At 40.0% G+C, this 19,873-nt stretch overlaps 2 protein-coding genes across 2 annotated transcripts in view; both read right to left on the reverse strand.

Moving 5' to 3' along the window:
- rras2 (RAS related 2) overlaps positions 1-3,995 on the reverse strand; it is a 28,270-nt gene extending 24,275 nt beyond the window's left edge. Inside the window, exon 1 of the mRNA XM_032516804.1 lies at positions 3,539-3,995. Coding sequence (XP_032372695.1) covers positions 3,539-3,640 — 102 coding nt within the window. The 5' untranslated portion in view covers positions 3,641-3,995. The remainder of the gene's footprint in view (positions 1-3,538) is intronic.
- Positions 3,996-6,531: 2,536 nt separating this feature from the next.
- On the reverse strand, positions 6,532-18,471 carry copb1 (COPI coat complex subunit beta 1). The gene is made up of 22 exons (XM_032516871.1): positions 18,261-18,471; positions 15,676-15,828; positions 15,061-15,290; positions 14,514-14,683; positions 14,296-14,410; positions 13,884-13,976; positions 13,625-13,762; positions 13,362-13,481; positions 12,892-12,999; positions 11,572-11,718; positions 11,290-11,435; positions 10,799-10,895; positions 10,536-10,696; positions 9,972-10,092; positions 9,661-9,888; positions 8,948-9,127; positions 8,334-8,478; positions 8,083-8,202; positions 7,821-7,966; positions 7,554-7,643; positions 7,104-7,259; positions 6,532-6,852 (listed from the first exon to the last, which is right to left on the reverse strand). Exons 2-22 carry the CDS (start codon positions 15,764-15,766, stop codon positions 6,793-6,795), a joined length of 2,862 nt encoding a protein of 953 aa, XP_032372762.1. The 5' UTR covers positions 15,767-15,828; positions 18,261-18,471; the 3' UTR covers positions 6,532-6,792.
- Positions 18,472-19,873: the final 1,402 nt, after the last annotated feature.

Below are 19,873 nucleotides of genomic sequence, written 5' to 3' on the forward strand. Positions count from 1 at the left end.
TTGATCAGTCAGGATGTTTTGCTCTCGTGGATGACACTCCACTGCCGAGGGCCCGCAACCACGCTAATATTAGCAAGCATGCGAGCATGCGATGCCATGATTCTCTTCTAGCCATCACATCACGCATCTTATTATAGAGCTATTTCATTTCTGTAACTTCTTTGTTATTTGTGTAAATTAAGTGTTTTTGAGTGCGCACACACACACACACACACACACACACACACACACACACACACACACACACACACACACCCACACACACACACACACACACACACACACACACACACCACACACACACACACACACACACACCACACCACACACACACACACACACACACACACACCACACACACACACACACACACACACACACACACACACACAACACACACACACACAACACACACAACACACACAACACCCCCCACACACGCAGTCTTCACATGGCCAATGTGAGTCATGTTTTCCCTTACTTGGGATGCTTCCTCACTCACCGACGTCACATTATAACAACCCACTGTGTTCCATAACTTTTGTCAGATGACTCGATGTTATGTCATCTCAACATATCTCAAGTTCAGTCAACTGCTTGGCATTAGGCTGGCCACCAGCTCCCAGGGACCGGCCACTCTGTTATTGCTAGCAACATCATCTTTTATCGTCTGACTCCCAGAATTTTTTTTTTTTTTTTTTGTCTTAGATTCGATTTAGCACCTTCATGATTAGTATTGGGTATCAAAGTTCAGTGTTATTGAGAAATGACTGAAATGTGCCCGTAGAATCGAGTATTGATTCAAAGTCCTGGTTAATAATTAAATCACATGTTCCTGAAATCATAACTCATTTTGTGGGGGGAAATATGTGTACAGTTGCTTTTTTTGAGATAACTTCAGTGCACTGTAGAGTTTGGTATAATTTAGTATATTTAAAATCATGTTATTGAAAAAGATAGGAGGAACTTACTGTAGGTATTGCATTTGCTCCAGTTGTGAACATTTTCCAATGACACACAATTAAAACGTGCTTCTTAAAATGGTTAATGTGTCATGTCATCCATAGCCCCGCCCCCCCCCCCCCCCCCCCCCCAAATACACATATACTGATGCACATAAAACTAACAACACATGATGACACAAGAAGACCCTACTGGATAACTGTTGGAGCACCTCTCCTCTATGAAATCAAGCTTGCACAGTAGACTGTTTGCAAAACTACCTCAAGAAGCCTAATTTTACCAGCCTATTTACAATAGTAACTACTCACCTACTTGATGTGATCACAGGATATCAAATGATAAATTGCCTCCCTGTTAGTCTTGTATAACTCTTGGAGAAAAAGATGTCACTTAATATTGTTGGCAAAACAAACAACACTGAATCTAATACTCATAAGATAATACTGTCAAGATTAATGCTAACACACACACACACACACATACGCACACGCGGCTCCAGTGACTCAGGAAGCAGGTCATGTTTTTCCATGCAGAACTAGAAGGTCCTTAGAACAGCAGTAGAGGGACTTCCTTTTGCTAAAGGGCCAAAATCCCCATGGTCCATGAACATTAACCCACCCAGGCTGACTCAGACCCCCCACCTGCTCAACACTGAACATAATACTGGGTAAAGCCTCGACTTCATAATCAGCTGTTAGGTATTTTCCCTTGGCAGGCGACTTCTATAAACTTCTGAAGAGAATGTATGTTCTCGTCCTGTTGTCAACATCTCAATCTCTATCACTTTCATGGCACCAGATATGCCAGCCGGTGGCAAGAAAAGTGCCAGAAAAAATTAACTGTGGTCACACTGAATAGAAAATGCACACAAAGTGGATGTTCAAGAAAAATCCCACACCAATACTGGAATAAATGACAGTCTACAGTGTTACTCTTTACTGTTAACTTCCAAGAAGAAATGTATAGCAAACGCGTGATGCAGACAGCTTGATGATATACTCTAGTCTAGGTAGTGTTAAACTCACCCAACTGAAATAATAACGCTTTCAAGAATGGGCTTTTGAATGTGTTGAACATTGGTGTGCTGTCCATTAATCTGGCAAGAGAATCCTAAGAGGAGGAGTGTTTTTATTACAAAATCTTGTTAGCATGTAAATCCACCTTAATGCAATTATAACACAATCTTCTGCTAGAAGTGTTAATTTAAGAGCAAATATCAAGAATGTGGAACTTCACAATTACAACATTAGTGTTATCACAGCGTTGTTAAATCGAGTGTAATGTCTTCTGTGTGTTCCATATTCAGCAACCTCAGGTCAGTAGGGTCAGTAGGCTATGGTATAAATCTGTGCACAGCAATCTGATCCCTTTTTACTTGGTATGCAGTTAATTAGCTTTTTGAACCCTCATTAGAAACAACTCCCCCTAACACACACACACACTCACAAGCTTTTCACCCCCACTCTAAAACGTCTGCCACCCAACTATTGTCTGACGGTGTGGAGACATGCAGCTGCCTGCAGTCTGGTCAGTAACGCACTGACACGAGGGGGAAATGCGCAAGGCAAAGCAAAGGGCAACGTTTGTCAGTCGTTTGTGTGTGTGTGTGTGTGTGTGTGTGTGTGTGTGTGTGTGTGTGTCTGTGTGTGTGCGTGTGTGTGTGTGTGTGGGGGGGGCTAAATTACTATTATGAAAGCCCGGAAGGTCAAAGCAAGGCAAGCTAAGTCTGCAGTGTGCTGGAATGCAACCAGGGATAAATGGAGGTATTACCGTTTACAACATTTGTATGTGGCATATGATGGGTTTTCAAGTAGGTATTATTAGTAGGCTATTATTTTATTTATTGTTTAAGTGTGGTTGTTTGCCTTCGGTAACTGGAAGTGCTTTGGATGAGGTTGACCAGCAGCTATACCTCGGTGAAAGTCTACATCTGAACACAAAAGTTAATCATCTTTCAATGGGCATTTAGTGCTGCTGCTACACTCATTCAACCCTTAAGGTTTTTCTCTGTTCACATATTTATCATGAGATTTTGGAACAGCTTGGTGGCTTTCAAAAATGAATTTAAAAGTAGCCTATGTTTTAACATTCTTTAGTAGCCTATGGCTACGTCGATGATATTCATGATGTGAGTTTTGTGCAACTTTATAACACTCTCTATTAATCTGGCTTGGTAGCCCATTACGGACTAAATCTTAGCATGGGTTCTAAATCCGCTACCTTACTTTTCAGCAAGTTAATAAAATAGGACAACTCCGCAGACCCACTTTCCTTTCTCTTTTGACTAGGGGCTATAACGGCAAAGTGGAAGTGGATGTCGGATATCGTCGTGTTAAAGTGACAGTCGTCCTTCGTCGTTTAAGTCACAAAATGAGGCTTCCCACCTCACCCTAACATCTTCTAACAACCCCTCGGTAAATAGTTGTAGGCCTCGGGTAAAGTATTGAAGAAAACAGACCCCGGAATCCGCTACCGGGGTGCCCGTGTCTGGCCTCCCCCTTCTTCTCTCGCCGTGTTTTCGGATGAGCAAATCAAAGCCGGGGCTAATTTCATGAGAAGGGTGCACACTACTGACCTGGATAAACTGGATAGTCAGGGCTGATTTGCCGACTCCGCCGCCGCCGACCACAACCAGCCGATACTTCTCCTGCACCGAGCCGTCCTTCCAGCCTGCCATCGAGGACACTTCGCTGCGCTCGCCGCCGCCGCCGCCGCCGCTGCTGCCGGAACACCAGTGAGCAGCAAACACCCACTTTTTCTGTTAACTGGAGAGGCCCTGCAGTGTGTGAGACCAGAGCGTAGAGAAGAGTCCAGATATGTGCCAAAAATGACTCGTCGGTGTAGTCCGTTTAGTGCACGGATACATAGGGAGGGATCTGCGGAGCTACGGTTGCCTGTCCATACGCCTGACCGTGTTTCTGCCTCGAGAAGACTGTGATGTTCGACCTGAGGATCCGATAGCACTCAGGCAGACCAGTACTAATGTCTGGCGCTAGGGGCCCTTCTACAGGCTGCGTGTGACTGCCTCAACACCCCACCTAGAAGTAGTCTGACACACACACACACTCTCGCACACGCACGCACGCACGCACGCGCACACGCACACACACACACACACACCACACACACACACACACACACACACACACACACACACACACACACAGTCTTATACAGTCTATGGTCTTAACCCACCCTGCAGCACTGTCCTGAGACTAGGCCATCACACACCCTGCAGTCATATTCCTGTCCTCAAACAGCCTATACACGCAATACGCACGCACGCACGCACGCACACACACACACACAGACACAAAAAGCAATGCCTCCTTACTGTAATTGCAACCAATTATAGCCTACATTCATGATGAAGATGCCCTGCAGCTATCACCATAATGCAAGCCTCCAGTAATATAAACTGTATTTTGTTGAAGTAGTAGTTTTCCTCACATCGTATAGGCCAGCTTTCATGCTGTAAACCATGAATTCACCCACACAGATTTATTTTGTGAACTACTCAGTGAAAGATGCGGACTTTACTCCTACTGTCTCTTACACACACAATACAAACCGAACACACACAATAGCATATCCTATAAAGTTCAAGTTTTGTAATATATATTTCTGTAAAAGTAGAATTGTCCCATTAGTCTGTAATGTCTAATACAGATGAGGTACAGAGAACTTATCATAAGCAATCAAAATAGGCTATACAAATAGGCAAATTTTAAAACTGACCTTTGTTACTCTCAGCTACAAATTTTCATTGGTATACTGTGTTACAGTGACTTTTCATTTACAAGACAAAAGCATATATATATATATATATATATATATATATATATATATATATATATATATATGATTATTTACAATATATATATTGTACATAATCATAGGGATGTTCCTCTTGCACTTTTAAGTCTGTCATGATAATTTACCACTGAAAACAAAAGTGATGGATGATTTTCTGTCACTGCAAATGGCAGTTAGCATTCAGCCCGAAGTGCAGACTTAAGCCAGTTTATCTAAAATGATAGTCTACTCCAGTGTGTACAAGTGTGACTTGTATTATGTCAACATGTCAAATACATGCCATGTTATGGCAAATCTCACTACAGGATTATATTTTGCAGAACACCAACACACTTTGATACCTGTGGCGCCACCTAGTGTCACAAGAAAGAGGCTGGACGTGAAACCGTGCACCTCAGTGTTCTTCTTGTCTTGATGAAGAGCGTTCAAGAAAATAAAAATGAATTCGGCCATTCATATAAATAGTTAATTCGTATCTACATAGTGTTGCTAAACAGCCTCACTGACGAGGGCTTAATGTACTGAGGACACGTCTGTTAGCAGCTTAGAAAGCTATGGAAAATAAACTATAAATAAAAATAAATGCTGCAGCAATTCTTGTAAGAAAATGCAGGATAGGCATTTATAAAACATCAGAGTAAAACTCCAGGTGTCTAAACAAAAACAATATCAAACATATATGAATATGTGAGGATAAAAAAAAGAAGTTGCTTTGATGCTAAAATATAATAAATCCACCATGAAGGTAATGCTCCACAATCCCAGTATGAATCCCTTTACAAATATGAGGGATTAAAGAATTTAACAGTGATTCTTTTTTGAGGTACCTTCTGTCTTCATGATAGCTCGCATAAAATAGAAGATCATAATAAAAACACAGGGTGCAAAAGCTCAGGTCTTTGGTTATGGAGTTAGCTGTGATTGTAACAACTGAGTTTTACCCTAACTCCAGAGGCGGTGCGTAAACACAGTAGCTTGGCTGTGACTTTGCTGCCAGATAGCCAACTGTTTATTTTCACAGCTGAAGCTGACCGCAAAGCCACCTCTCAACCTTTGTCTATCCCCCTGGAGAGAAAGATTTCACAGATATTTTAAATGTATGACTGGGGTTGTGACCCTTTAATCTGGCATATTCCCAGAATTGTCCCTTTACTTATGAATTATAAACAGGAGGGCAAGTGGAATATGTGACTCTCTGCCAACACTAATCCATCTCCATCTCATTATCACAGTGGCATTAAAACCTGCACATGGCTTTGTGAGTACCTTTGAAATCACTGTAATAAGTTATTATTAAAACAAATCATGTCCCTGCCAAAGATATGTATGTAGGTTAGAATATTAATGTCAATGTGGGGGGTACTGACAATTTCACACTGTGCATGATATCAAGTGAGGCATTTAAGGAATTCTAATCAAGAGTCTGGAGCTGTGAAGCTGGACACAGCAGGAGGTCCGGGCAGGAGTCCATTCACTTTGCAGTACAATCACCTTAAGAAAAGTGTCAAATTGTCTTTTTAGATGTCTGAATATGTCTATTGACAGGATTAATTGAAGTTCCAAGCTATGTCATCAAAATGTAATGTCACACTACACATGAATCAATTAAAACCTTTAACAGAAACTTAGGTCCCAAGTACAGGAAATGAATAATACATATTCACAAGCCCTTGTCCAAAGCTACTTTAGATTTTCAAATTTACAATATAGTTTGAAAATGGAAAAGATTAGTAAAGATGAAAGAAAATGGTGCAAAGTTCTCTTATTCTTTTAATACATAGGTTTATTGAAAATTAAACAGGACAGGGAAAGAGCCTTACTCAAATGTAGTTTGCAGACAAAGATGATGTAAAAAAAAAAAAAAAAAGAAAAAAAAAGAAACAAGCATGGAAGAAACTGACCATATAGAGTTCTTAATTTGCTGTGATGAAAAGACTGTAAGATGGATGATAAAAAAAAAGAAGAGCGGGTGACTTTAACAAAGTCAGAGGGATAAGCTGGACCAGAGTTGTCTCAGACATTTGCCTTTTTCTGGGAGAGGTTGATCTTGTCACCGAGACTCAAGGCCATCCCCTGTGAAATGAAGGAGGGAGGATTTATTGGAACAGATTGTATACATCCTGATAAGAGCACAAAGCTTTCAGCGCAACATCCCATGTAACGGGTTATTTCTTATATTCACTTCCCTTGCAGTTCAGTCCAACTCTTTCAATAAGGTATTAGATTAAATGGTTGCATTGCTTAAGTTGAAAACAAATCAATTCAACAAAGCCTTTACTTCTAAGGTGCATGCTACAGTTGATGGTGCAGCAGCTGTGACCCACCTGACTTTTGGCTCTAATGCGTATGTGTCCATTGACAGGTGCGTCGGGCCCCAGGTGGATGGGCTTCTCGACACTGACATTAGCCAGGGCATCTTCTCCAAAGATAGAACGGGCATAAAGGTTGGCAGCCATGAAGCCGCAGAAGCCAGACAGTGCCTGGTTTGTAAAATGAAAATAGTTGAGAATACAGCACAAGCACCACAACAACAACAACAACAACAACAACAACAACAACAACAATAACACACGATTAACACTTCGTCTAGCATGATGGGCTTGGTGATGGTTTACTGACTGAGTTATAATCGGACTCCTACAAAGGCCGCGTATTATTCTTCGGAACATGCACCAGCTCCAATAGTTTGAAAAGCCCATTTCATTTATCTTTCGGATTCCTGCCAGATTTAAAAACTCATTTGCTTTCTTTGCGCAGATGTATCGGATACCAACCTTCTCAGGAGTCAGACACTTCATGTTGGTGGACTTGAGGATATGCTGAAGGTACTCATTTAGGTCAGTGATGTTGGTGTTCACGGTCACCTGCAACAAAGAAAGATTGCTTAGGGACCATCTACAATGGTCATGCTTTTTTCATTTTCCAATTTTGTTTTTATTACATTGTTTTTATATATATACATAAAAAATGGAAATAGAGAAAACTACAGAACAACAGTTTGTATCTAGGAACTGGCCACAAAGCAGAGATGCAAAGCTTACCTTGTTTTCCCACTCAAACTCTGCCCACATCTGTCTAAATTCTGCATCGGTGCAGGAAGCTGGCTGGATGTAGTCCATGATATCAATGTGGATATCACTTAGGACGACGCAGTTTCTGTCACTAGCAGCCCCCGATACATCATAGACTGGAAAGAAAGAATCAAACATCCCCTCAAATAAGAAAACATTATCTGGTTACAGAGAACAAAGCATACCATAAGTTGAATTATGATGGGAAACAGACACAAAGTTATTATCTTACCAATGTTTCCAAATATAATGCCATTCTCAGTAGAAGCCACCTTGACATTGGCCTTGATGTTAGCAAAATCGTGAGGAGCCAGAGTGAGAGGTGAAGGCTTCTCAACCAACTTGAGATCACCTGTGGAATGGATACATTTAGTACAACCCATACATAGTGCAATGTGAGAAACACACTTGTTTGTCGTGGATCAGCATTAATAGAGAAGACATACGTTGGGTCCAGTGAGGTGGAAAAGAAACCACACTAACCTAAAGTGGCCAGCTCAAGGGTGCAATTCTGGAGAGTATCACTGGTTTGGTTGACCACCAGCACATCCAACACGATGTCATACTGGTTGACATGAACGTAGGCTTCAGCATACACTGGGTCAGAGAAGCCAGTCAGCTGGGTCACCTAGAACCAACAAAAATAGGTACGATTTAAATATTAATTATGACATGAAGTGAATGCAATTATTTCCTCACAGTTAGGGATTAAATGTTTTTTTTTCTTTAGATTCCCTTTCTAACAGGGCACAACATGGACTTTAGCTGCAGTGTAGTGGAATGAAAATAAAGTATGTCTTGCATGAAAAACAATTATATTAATATTATTACCCTTGGCCCAATTAAATGAAATTTAAATAAATAACGCTACAACTGAGTAGTTGGTAAAATCCAAACACGAACAGGAACAACTGTTCTCTTTCCCACTGTGCAATCAAATATAGCATCTCCCTCTGAGATAAATGCCATGCTCAGGTCTTCAAATTTTTATGCATTTTAATTACAACAATGAATGGGGAAATTTGTTAGATTTGTCCCCCACGGTACTGTTTCTCTCAATGTAATTTCCAAAAATTTCAGCAGGGCTTGTGGTGCACCTTGTTGAGTTTTGAAGCAAGAGGATCAGCAGCCTCCTTCCTCTGAGTGTTGCCCATAGCAGCCAACAGACTGAGCTGGAACTGGTCCTCCTTAGAAGTCGTCTCGTTTTTGGCTGTCAGCTGCATGAAGGAGATTGGGTCGTCTGCCTGCACGGTTACGTTACGTTTCTCAGACTCTTTCTGTGGTCAGAATATGAAACAAGTATGGTTATTTTTGGTGGGGATAATCCGGCCTATAGTTAACCCACAACAGAGTCAACACCATAACTACCTACAAAAGTAAGCAAAGATGTAAATAACAAATGGGTAACAAAAAGAAATCAGATGAATTCAAATGGTCATGGTTATCACATGTTCTACAAACATAAAATGTTAGCTGTGCCTAACTGTCAGGAGGTTAAATATTGAGTTCAGCCCCCTGAGGGTACATCCCATGGCCCTAATATGACAGCTCCCCGACTCCTCCGTCCTCGACTGACCCGGAAATTGTTCTGTCCCTCCTCTTTGAAGGCTGTTTCAAAACTCTTAATTTATTCCGTGCAGCTGAAGGAGCTGTTAACTCCGCCCAAACAGATGACGAATGAATGTGACAATTCAGAGGAAAACGCATTTGCCCGTTGTTTCTCTCCCATGCCTCCTTGGAAGGGAGGCAAGTGGAGGACTCAAGGAGGCAATTTAAGCAACATGAGATGCAGCTTGAGTCAAAGGTCTACCTTCTGTGACAGCTTCTCCTCCTCCAGTCTGACAGTCAGCATATGTGACAGGGATCTGCGGCACTCCTTGTTGAAAATGTCATTCATAAGTGGCGAGCACTCTGACAGGACCTTGAGGCACAGTGAGATGCGGTCCACATCATCGTCTGTAATTGGCTTCTTGGGCAAAGAGGACTTGCCCAAGTGCAGCACAGTGACCATGATCAGCATGGCCTCTGCAACAAAGGACTGAGAGAGACAGCAGGGATTAGAGGAGCAAGGCCACTGGTTTAAGGATTGTTTAAAAAAGGTGTGAAGCGAGGACAACTTACATTTTGTTTCTTTTTGTCTTGAACAATAGCAACATAGCGCAAGGCCACCTTGGTCAGTGTGGTGGCCAGGGAAGCTGCCACATAGAAGTCTCCATCCATCAGGAAGCCTCTGAGTGGAGGTCTGGAAAAACCAAACCAGTGTTTATCAGAGTTTCACCAAGTCAAATTTAAGACTTTAAGACCTTTTTAAGACCATTATGAATGAAATTTAAGACTTTAACTAAGCCCTAAATTCTGTTTTTCAGTATCACTTAACCTACACTTCCCCATAGCTGAAGAATTAAAAAAAAACATTTTATATCTGTGGTACAATCCAATAGAGACTCGCACCAATAACAAGAAAGCTGTCTGGCTGCAATATAAGCTGCATGTTGGTCTCATTTACATTTGGACGAGCATATGAAAGAACTACAACCATGGCAAGATATTGAAATTTTAGACTTCTTAAGACCCTGCGGAAACCCTGGTTTATTGAGTGAGCTGGGTGGTAAGATGACCAAACTCCATACAATCAATTAAATATTACAAGCAAACAGCGATTTGTCAACCATGAGCTATTTTTACCTATCCTCTTCTTTCTTGGAAGGCCTGGAGGAGCTGAGGGCACTCTGTGTCACATAGGTGCCCATCTCTGTCACCAACTTCTGCGCTGGAGCCGCACTCACTTCATCCTCTGGTTTCATCTCTCCCGTCTCTTTCTTTATCTCATTTTCTACGATCGGGATCTGTCCACACAAGAGACCGATGTTAGATATATGTGACAATTTTAATTAAGTTGGGACTGTCAGGTCAGCTTGTATTACATTAAATTCTGACAATAAACATACCTCTCCCAAGGACCTGCGTACTTCTGTCATCACACTCTGGATGTCGTCCTTGGTGCTGCAGTATTCTCCCAAGATCCACAACGCTCCCCTGTAGATCCTGAAAAATGACAGTGGTGACAAAGGTCTTGAGAATTCACAATGCTACATAGTCCTGTAATGATATACTACTCAGCCCTGATGGCACAACTCAGCCAAGTCTATGAAAGAATAAATGTAAGAATAAATACTGATATACTTCATCGTTGATCAACTTACCGACGGATCTAAATCAAATAGGCTAACCCAAATTGGACCCGCTTTTTATAACCATCTTAAACAACACTTGCGCAGTTTTCAAAAAGATTTGTGCATTCACCAATGTTTTCTTATTCAGGATTTGTTCTTAGGTAAGAACAGAATCTATGCACACTCAGGAGCACGCCTAAAAAACTTAGGAAGATATTGCTGAACGAGGCCCATTATTCCTCCTCAATGTGCTTAGAAAGCCTTACTTGACAGTTTTGATGGCGTGAAAGACTTCCAGCATCTTCTCGATGATGAGAGGTCTCAAGTTGTCAAACCTCTGAATGGCCTCCCGTACAAACTCCAGCACATCAGCGGCAGCTGCCTCATTAGTGTCACTTAGGAACTCCATCAGCTGTAAATCATATCAACACAAGGAGAAGTCTAACTTTACTCCTATTATATAAACAACCATTAGGTCTTTCTCAAAGAGCTATGAAATATTAAATACGTTTTGTTTTTTCTATGTGCTTAAATAAAAGCAAACTCACCACAGGTATGACATTGGCCGCCATGTCAGGGAAGCGCACACTGCAGGAGTGGAGAGTGCGCACCAACAGCTGCCTGTACTTATCAGTGTCTTCGTGTTCTGTTACGTTGTTTGTCTTGATCACTTCTTTCTTCAAAACAATCACCAACTAGAAAACAAATAGTCACTATGTCACTATATTTGCAGTTTAGACCCTTTGCAAACATGTGACCACGACCATGTGACAACGCCATGACGGATGGCAGAATCACTGGAAGCACAAGCTAAACAGTGTAGAGGACGAGCGGAAAGTTTTATTAGTTTCAATCAGTTTAAAATGAATAACACTAAATAAACTGTAATAATACTATATTCTTCTCTGTGGCTTCTTTTATTGAACAACAAGTTGCCGTGCGGTTATTGGTCGAGATAGGTCATCTATAGGTGCTCACATAGAGCGGCATTTGGAGAAGTTGGAAATAGTGGGATTGGATACCGACCCTTACCTTCTTCTTCCCAACGTTTTCCGTCTGCCCGACTTCAGTCCACACGCTCTGTAACACTATGTGATGAACGGGGTATCCCCACACACTGGTGCTAATCTCAAAGCTTTTAAAAGTCAGTTCTTTGTAACTGGCTGGGTTACAGGTATGCAATGCTACGCTAACGGTGGGGGGAGGTAACTCATAATGGCAAAGATTAGACATCAATCTAGAGTTTATTTTGTTTTAACATATATTCTTTACTTAAGTAATCATTTATATAACACGTAGCCTATGTTTTTAGAGGACATGGTTGGTTGTGGCTACCCACATACCGTCGTTCACTGGGTGTGCCAATGCAACTTTCTAATGGATGCCTGGATCCATCCAGGCCCTGGGAAATGCAGACATTCTTTATATATATCATACGTTAATCCATGCAGTAAATCACGGAGTGTCTATGATCAGTTAGTAACCACACATGATTGTAAAATCTAGCCATCTTCTTATCTGTGATTATATTCGGCGTGTAGCATATTTTAAGATTTGACCGGCGGATATTACGACGCGATGGGCGACAGCTAGCGAGCAGTTCAAAGCTAGCTGCAGCTAAATGGTCGTCTAGTAGGGGTAGGAGCTCGGCAGACCCACATTTAACTTCTTTTTTTTTTTTAACCTTTTTGAAGCTGGTTTCCGTGCCATGTCATCTTTAATTGAACCAATATTTTTGTATGTGTGTTATATTAAATGATCAGGGGAACGGCTTACTTTTTGGGATATGTGGCTAGCTAGCAAGGATAATGAATAACCAACATAAAAATAACAACAACATGTATATTATACTGTGCAACACCACTGACCTCTTCTACATTGCGAGATGAAACAAGGTCCAGTGCCAGATGCAAGGTCTTTTTTCGGACTTCCAGGTCAGGAGTGCTGAGAACACGCAGGATGTCCATCACAAGGTCCTGGATAAAAAGCATGGATGACAACCAAATTAAGTGGTGCACTGTGGGTGCATCAAACTGGTGCCGTCTCATGATAAATGCTAAATTCTAATATCTTCCTGACTTTTTTTGCTGCTTTTAACGCTATAAACTATTAATTCTGTATATTTTCTTACACATTTTGTTATGTTGTCATATTAAATAACAATCATGACCCAAAAGACTAACATCATAAATACTACCACTAACAAAGTCATTTTTAGTAGGGCTTACATTTGGTTAATGTTCTTCCTTAATAAGAACCTTTTTGAGATAGAGGGCATTGTTGTTTGCGGTTAATCAGGCATTACATTTTAGTTGTTAACTGCAATAAATCAACGTACCTGGAGTACACGCTCGTGAGTTGGATGGTCCTTCAGTTCAATCAGGCGATCGAGAACAATCAGCTTCACATTGTTGTCGCTCTCCTTGATTATCAAATCAATGTAGCACTGGGCAGCAGCCTGGAGTCCAACAAAAATAAAGAACACTTATGAGACCATACAAGACCAAAGACATCACTGCTATTGGGTCAAGTGTAGTACAATACCAGTACCCTATATACAGTATGACTTAAACACACTTACACAAAAACTTGCTAATGTACCTTAACGGCCGTGGGAGCACTGGAGAGGGTTACGAGAGTGCCAGCAGCCTCATACTTAACAGCTGGACTGGAGGACTGCAGCAGGTTGTAGATGCAACGGATAAACCGGGCACGCTCAGAGGGGTTAGCATGGCAAACCTAAAAGACAGAGATAAAAAAAAAGCAGTTTTGAAGAGTTCAGACATTAAAGAAGCTAATCTGGTAATATGGTGGTGTGTTACAAAACTTAAATTAGACTAATAAAAAGGCCTCAACTCACTTTGTAAATCAGCTCCACAATGACCAGCTGGAGAATGTCGCCAAAAGTGTGAACTTGGTCAATACACGTGCTGAGGTAATCCAGCGCTCGATCCTGTAAGATGTGAACAACATGATGTGAGTTAGGTGGGTCTAGTAGCACACAACAATTATATATTTGGGGTGGCAATAGCTCAGTCCGTAGGGCACCGCTCAGGGCGCTGGTTCAGCTGGCAGCCCACTCACTCTGACATCTCTCCATTAGTGCATGTATAGGACCTGAGTGTAGTTCTACTACTGTGTAGTTCAGTGTGTGTGATTACTAACAAAGTGTACAGGCAGAGTGTAAATTGTAATTTCCCCACTGGGGATTAATAAACAAATTAAATATAAATTAAATTAAAAAGTAAGAAAAAGGACAATATGCTACAGACCTGATCGGCATGAATCAGCATCATGAAAGCATTTCTCTTACAGCTGGCATCTTTCTCATTGACGAGAAAATCATGGATCAACTCTGGAGCATCTGGGATAAGATGCTCAAAGTTCCTAAAACAAACACATATCATCAGTGGTTTGTTGTTCACTAATGAATGAAGTAAAAAAAAAATGTACGTATGTGGAATGTCAAGTGAACATCATCAGTTTGTACCTGTAGATGGTGTAAATGGCCAGGACAGCGTTACGGCGCACGTAACTGTGCCGGTGCTCCAGGCAGGCCCGGATCGCTGGCATGAGTGGCTCAAGCAACTCCGACTCCTTCAGCTTGCACAGGAAACGCAGAGTGGAGCCACGGATGAACTCATTGGGATGCTGCAGGTCCTGAAATTGGAAGAAAGATTTTACGAGACAATTGTGGATTTTTTCGAATGTAAAAATAAATAAATAATGAAACAAACCTATTCCAACCAAGTAACAAATTTTCATACCATTATTATGTTATAAAGTAAGCACAAATGGATACTATGTGAATTTAGTCACTTAAACCTGCCAAACTGGTGTTCAGCTATCCAATCAGATGTATGCATTTTAACATCATATACGACTAGTTCCATATATATTAAAATGAAGTCTTCTTATTTGTTTTTATACGCCTTCATAAAAATTATTTTCCCAGCTGTTACATATAGTGTATAACAATGGAGCAAATACCAAACATATAGACACACAGATCTTCAGATTGAGTCAATTAAGCGTACCTTTCTGTATGCGTCGCAAACCAGGATCATCTCCTGAAGCAGCTTTCCATCTGTGGTTGTTTTTGGAACAATCTCCCAGAAAACCAGCAGCAGCTTTTTGATGGTGTGGTCTTGAAGTGGCAGCACAAAGCGAATTATGGTCATCAGCAGTCCTGGCAACTTCTCACCATTCAGGATCATGATGATGACCTTCTTCAGGGCTTCGGTCTTTGCCTTGATCTCCCCTTTTTCTGTAGAAAAAAAAATGGTTCTTGTTATTACTAATATGAATGTGATAATCATGTTCTCAAAAATGTGTTATGTATTACCATATCTACACCTTAGAATTTTCAGGAGGAAATTGTTGTTTTCTCACTGAGGATGTTAAGTGACTTGCATTTTGATCAGCAATTAATCATTTTAGCACTTTAATAATTTTTCTACTGAAGAAAGAATCCCCAGAATTCTTTTGATTTTTGTATTCTTCAACTCTGAGTAGCACAAACTAAATTCTAATCGCCTCCATTGTACTGAGGTGGAGACAGACATTTTAGAAATGAATATCTCCCATCAGCAAAGTTTATTCAGGTTAAGTAATATACTGTATATTTGCAAGTTAACATTAAGCATGGTTACCTAGATCAGCTTTTAGGCTGACTTCCGAAGGGGGCTCTGAGTCAGATGACACATTGATCAGAGTGTAACAAACGTTCTCTGCAGCAGTCATTTTGCTCCTGGGCTTGTATTCGTTTAGAAGAATCCCGATGAATCTTGCTCACTTGACAGTACCTACGAGAAACAGAAGAAAAGTACATTTACTAAATTGGGGGAAAAAAACATTTACACAAACTCCTGACTAATTATTATAAGGGCAGAAAATGTGGGATGCAACTACAAAAAACCCATAGAGTGAACAAAATCTGCATAAAGAAAGGACACAAAATAAATCTCCTTTACAGCAACATGTGCATTAAATTTCTTTGCACCAGCCAAAAAAGGAATGTTAAATCGTTTTGAAAATGGGACCAGACAACTTTTCTAATGAGCTTTTTAAAACCCAGAACAGTCTTCCAGGTATCAATAATAGGGCTTATTTTAATGGGGAAACTGTCAAAAAAATAGAGCTAATTGAGACAGCAATTAGCTCTTAGGCAAAGCATGATTTACCAAATGTAACTACTACTTATTTACTGGGAGTAAACTGCAAGTTTACAGCACATTAGCTCATTGTTTATTTATTGCTGTCACCGCACAGAACAGAGTTCCTTCCAGAGGCCCTTGGATTATTTAAAGTGATGAGTAAGGCATTTGTTTGAGAGGCAACTATGTAACCGTAGATTTGCTTAACTCAGACTGCTGAAACCTCATATTAACTTCAAGTACATTTTGAAATGTATTTTCACACTGAACTGGACTATGAACTTGTCCCCCATCACATTAGAAGGGGCCTCTAATGGCCAGTATGAACAGTGTGAACAGGAGGAATGATAACACCTTGCAAACCCTGTTTCAATGTGCATTTGTGCACCTGACAATTGTTTTAAACAGAACATTTGAAAACTAGGGCCGGGCAATATATCAATTATATGTATCAATATTGTGATACAAGATTAGATATCATCTTAGATTTTGTATATCATGATATCGTAATATGGCATAAGTGTTGTCTTTTTCTGTTTTTAAAGGCTGCAGTACACTCAAGTGGTCATTTTCTGAATTCATCTAGCTGTTTTATTAGTTGCCTTTACCAGCTTAGTCATTATATCCATTTTACTGATTAGTATTTGTCAAAACATGTCATTGTGTATATATATATATATATATATATATATATATATATATATTGTGAAAGCACCAAATACTCAACCCTACACTAAAGATATCAAGGTGTTTGGTCCAAAATATTGTGATATTTGGTTTTCTCCGTATTGTCCAGCTCTATTGAGAACATATCCTTTTAACTTAAAAGCTTGCTTGGGCTAATGCATTGCATATTATAAACTTTATTTCAGATCCATAACACAACTAAAAAAACACACATAGTCAAACATAAATATACAAAAATGCAAAGCCTTTCACAATGTTCAGTGTCTTACAAACAGACATGTTCACCAATGGTTCTACACTCTGGAAGAAAATCTGACAGAACTGCGGACGGGGTTAGCAAAACATTTTTTGAAAGTATTTGATAGTATAAACACTTGCGAATACAAGCATCTAATTAATGGCTTGTGTGTTTGATTCATTTTAAATTACTTAGCGCTTTTGCTCACAATACCCATATGTTGAATTATGTCAGCATTGAAGACTTTGACATAAATGGCTGCTCGAAATTTTGTCTGGCAACGGTGCACTTTTTTTTGGTAGCAGTCACCACCATAACAGCAGACAAATTAAGATCCGAGCTGATGAGTAGGTCGCCTGTGTGTTGCAGCTAACTGGGAACCCAAACAATCCAGACAAATTATGTGATGATCTTGGAAGTCAAAAAAATAAAAAATCTCAAATGGATTTGATAGTATAAAAATGCCTAATGTTAAATCCAGAATGATAAGAAGAAAAAAAGTTACATAGCTGCTGGCATCTCTTGACTGAGAAAACAATATAGCGTCGGGGCGAGCAGCCGAATTACTGCCGAGCAGTCTTTGAAGAGATAACGACGTTATAGTCACAAGTCAAGACGTCGTGTTTACAAGGTTCCGATATCTTCCTACCATTTCTGCTGCTTTAGTCTGTAAAACTAGACCGCTGCAGACACAAAAAACACAGGCTGGCTACGCCGTCACTGTGATAGCAAAAGCAGCTTAAGGTTCCATGTTACGATAACGTAACGTTAGGTCATTAAAGCTCAAGTCAAGAAAGTGTGACACGCAGCGTTAACACCCCATGGATGTTTAAAAAAAAAAAACTCGCCCAACACTGGAGCTAACTCACTGTTACAGCGTTGATAGCGTTCTGTGTTAAAACCAGCAGTTGTGCAGTTAAGCCTAAATAAAACGCAAACATCAATTAGTTAGTAGAATATTCAATTGGTCAGATTACGTTAAGATTTACGATCAATTGCTAACTAGCGAACGTTAGCTAACACCAGCTTAGCTTCTGCCCAGACTAGCAATGAAATGGAGGACAGTAACGTTAGCTAGCTAGCTGTCTTAACAGTAACCAAGGGTCAGGATAGAAAACAGCCCACATGTTGGTTCTAACTAAGTGACATAACCTACCTTATAGCACGATTATTACCCTTCGAAGTAGCCTTCGGTATCCAGTTTTGGATAATTACATCTGTAAAAGTCCCCAGGAGCTCCCTTTTTGGTGAGCTGTCTCTTCTGTAGCTCTGCACTACTTCCTACTGACGTGGAAGACAAGCTACTTTCTGAGCCACATCACTGCTACCGTGCGCCGTAAGGTTCAAACGCGAGCGCAATAACACCTAACGAGGAAAATTTTTATTATAGGCCTACTGTGCAGTCTATGGGAAAAACACAGGGTGAAATTGTTACGTTTACAATTACAACTATTATTTTACTATTGTACATTTTAAATTGACATTATAATAATATATAGTATATGTGTATACTGATTGTGTGTATGCCACCTGTGAATATAAAGCACCTTGATCAGTCCCCAATAGATGAACTGGAAAAGAAAAAACATCTGGGCAGCTATGTTCAGCCTGTAGCCAATGCAACTATGACCCTAATAAACAGCTGGGAAATGGATGGGTTTTGAAGAATTAAACTCCAATAATGACTTTATTGACATTTAGTATAAAAAAATGATCAAGGGCTAGTGATCATTGCAATGCAATGTAAACATTTTAAGGAAAACACAAAATACAAGTTTCAAAAATGCTGTTTGTTTGTTTGTTTTATTTGAATCCCCATTAGCTTCAGCATACACTAAAAGCTATTATTCCTGGGGTCCTACAATCTTTTCTTTGACAATACTCATTATGACATTTCATTACACACACAGACATACTGTGCATCTAGTAAATACAATGTTGGACATAATCATGTTACCAAGAATTCAGTATTGGAAAACTTCCACTACAAAGTTCATTGGTTCATATGGTCTCTGCTACAGTCTTCTTCAGACTTGACCCCTGAATCACAAACACAAACAAATAATTTAAAAAGTGTGAAAAGAAAACCCCAACATTGCTGAACTAAAATTTAATTACTGTCAATATTAATGGTGTGCAGCACCCTCCAGTGGAAGTTTAGCCTTGGTGATACAGTGGATACACAGAAAACTGAATACTTTGTCTTAAAGTGAAAATCTTCGATTAAGTCACTAAATTTTACTCTTTACTTACCATATACAGCAATGCAATAACCCATGACCAAAGGCCCCTTAACAAACAGCATCAATATAAATGGATTATTTCCATTCCATAATTTAAAATGAGTTTTAAAGCTACCCTGATAAAACTGAAACAACGTTTTGATAGTATTTTTTAATATGAAAGGTTATGAGTTATTAAGTCTAATTAGGTTATTTCAATTGCTGTCAACCAATACCATTAAATTTATTATTATTATTATTAAAGACCAAAACCAACAAGTAATTTATCAAATTAATAAGTATGCCCTGTGCAAGAACAAACTGCACTGGCCATGTTCATCATAATGAAAGGATATGTTTTGTATAATGTGTGTAATTGTTTTTTGAGGACCATGGAGTCCAATGGCACAGAGGCATATTAAGCTACATCAGGCTGTCGTGACACAAACAAAATTGTAAGTATAGGTGTCTTCAGGAAAATGCATAGTTTTTGTGAGTTTTGCAAACAAACTTAACACGCTAAAAATGGTGTAGTATTTCATGGATG

The sequence above is a fragment of the Etheostoma spectabile genome, chromosome 1, assembly GCF_008692095.1.
Source record: "Etheostoma spectabile isolate EspeVRDwgs_2016 chromosome 1, UIUC_Espe_1.0, whole genome shotgun sequence".
Classification (NCBI taxonomy): domain Eukaryota; kingdom Metazoa; phylum Chordata; class Actinopteri; order Perciformes; family Percidae; genus Etheostoma; species Etheostoma spectabile.

Bases quoted from the DNA above. Each gene is read 5' to 3' on its own strand.
- copb1 (XM_032516871.1), bottom strand. From the start codon at position 15,766: ATGACTGCTGCAGAGAACGTTTGTTACACTCTGATCAATGTGTCATCT. The intron at 7,967-8,082 runs GTAAGATAATAA...CTTTCTTTCCAG, and splicing joins CATTATATTTGGAAACATTG to TCTATGATGTATCGGGGGCT. The intron at 7,260-7,553 runs GTTGGTATCCGA...TTTACAAACCAG, and splicing joins AGTGTCTGACTCCTGAGAAG to GCACTGTCTGGCTTCTGCGG.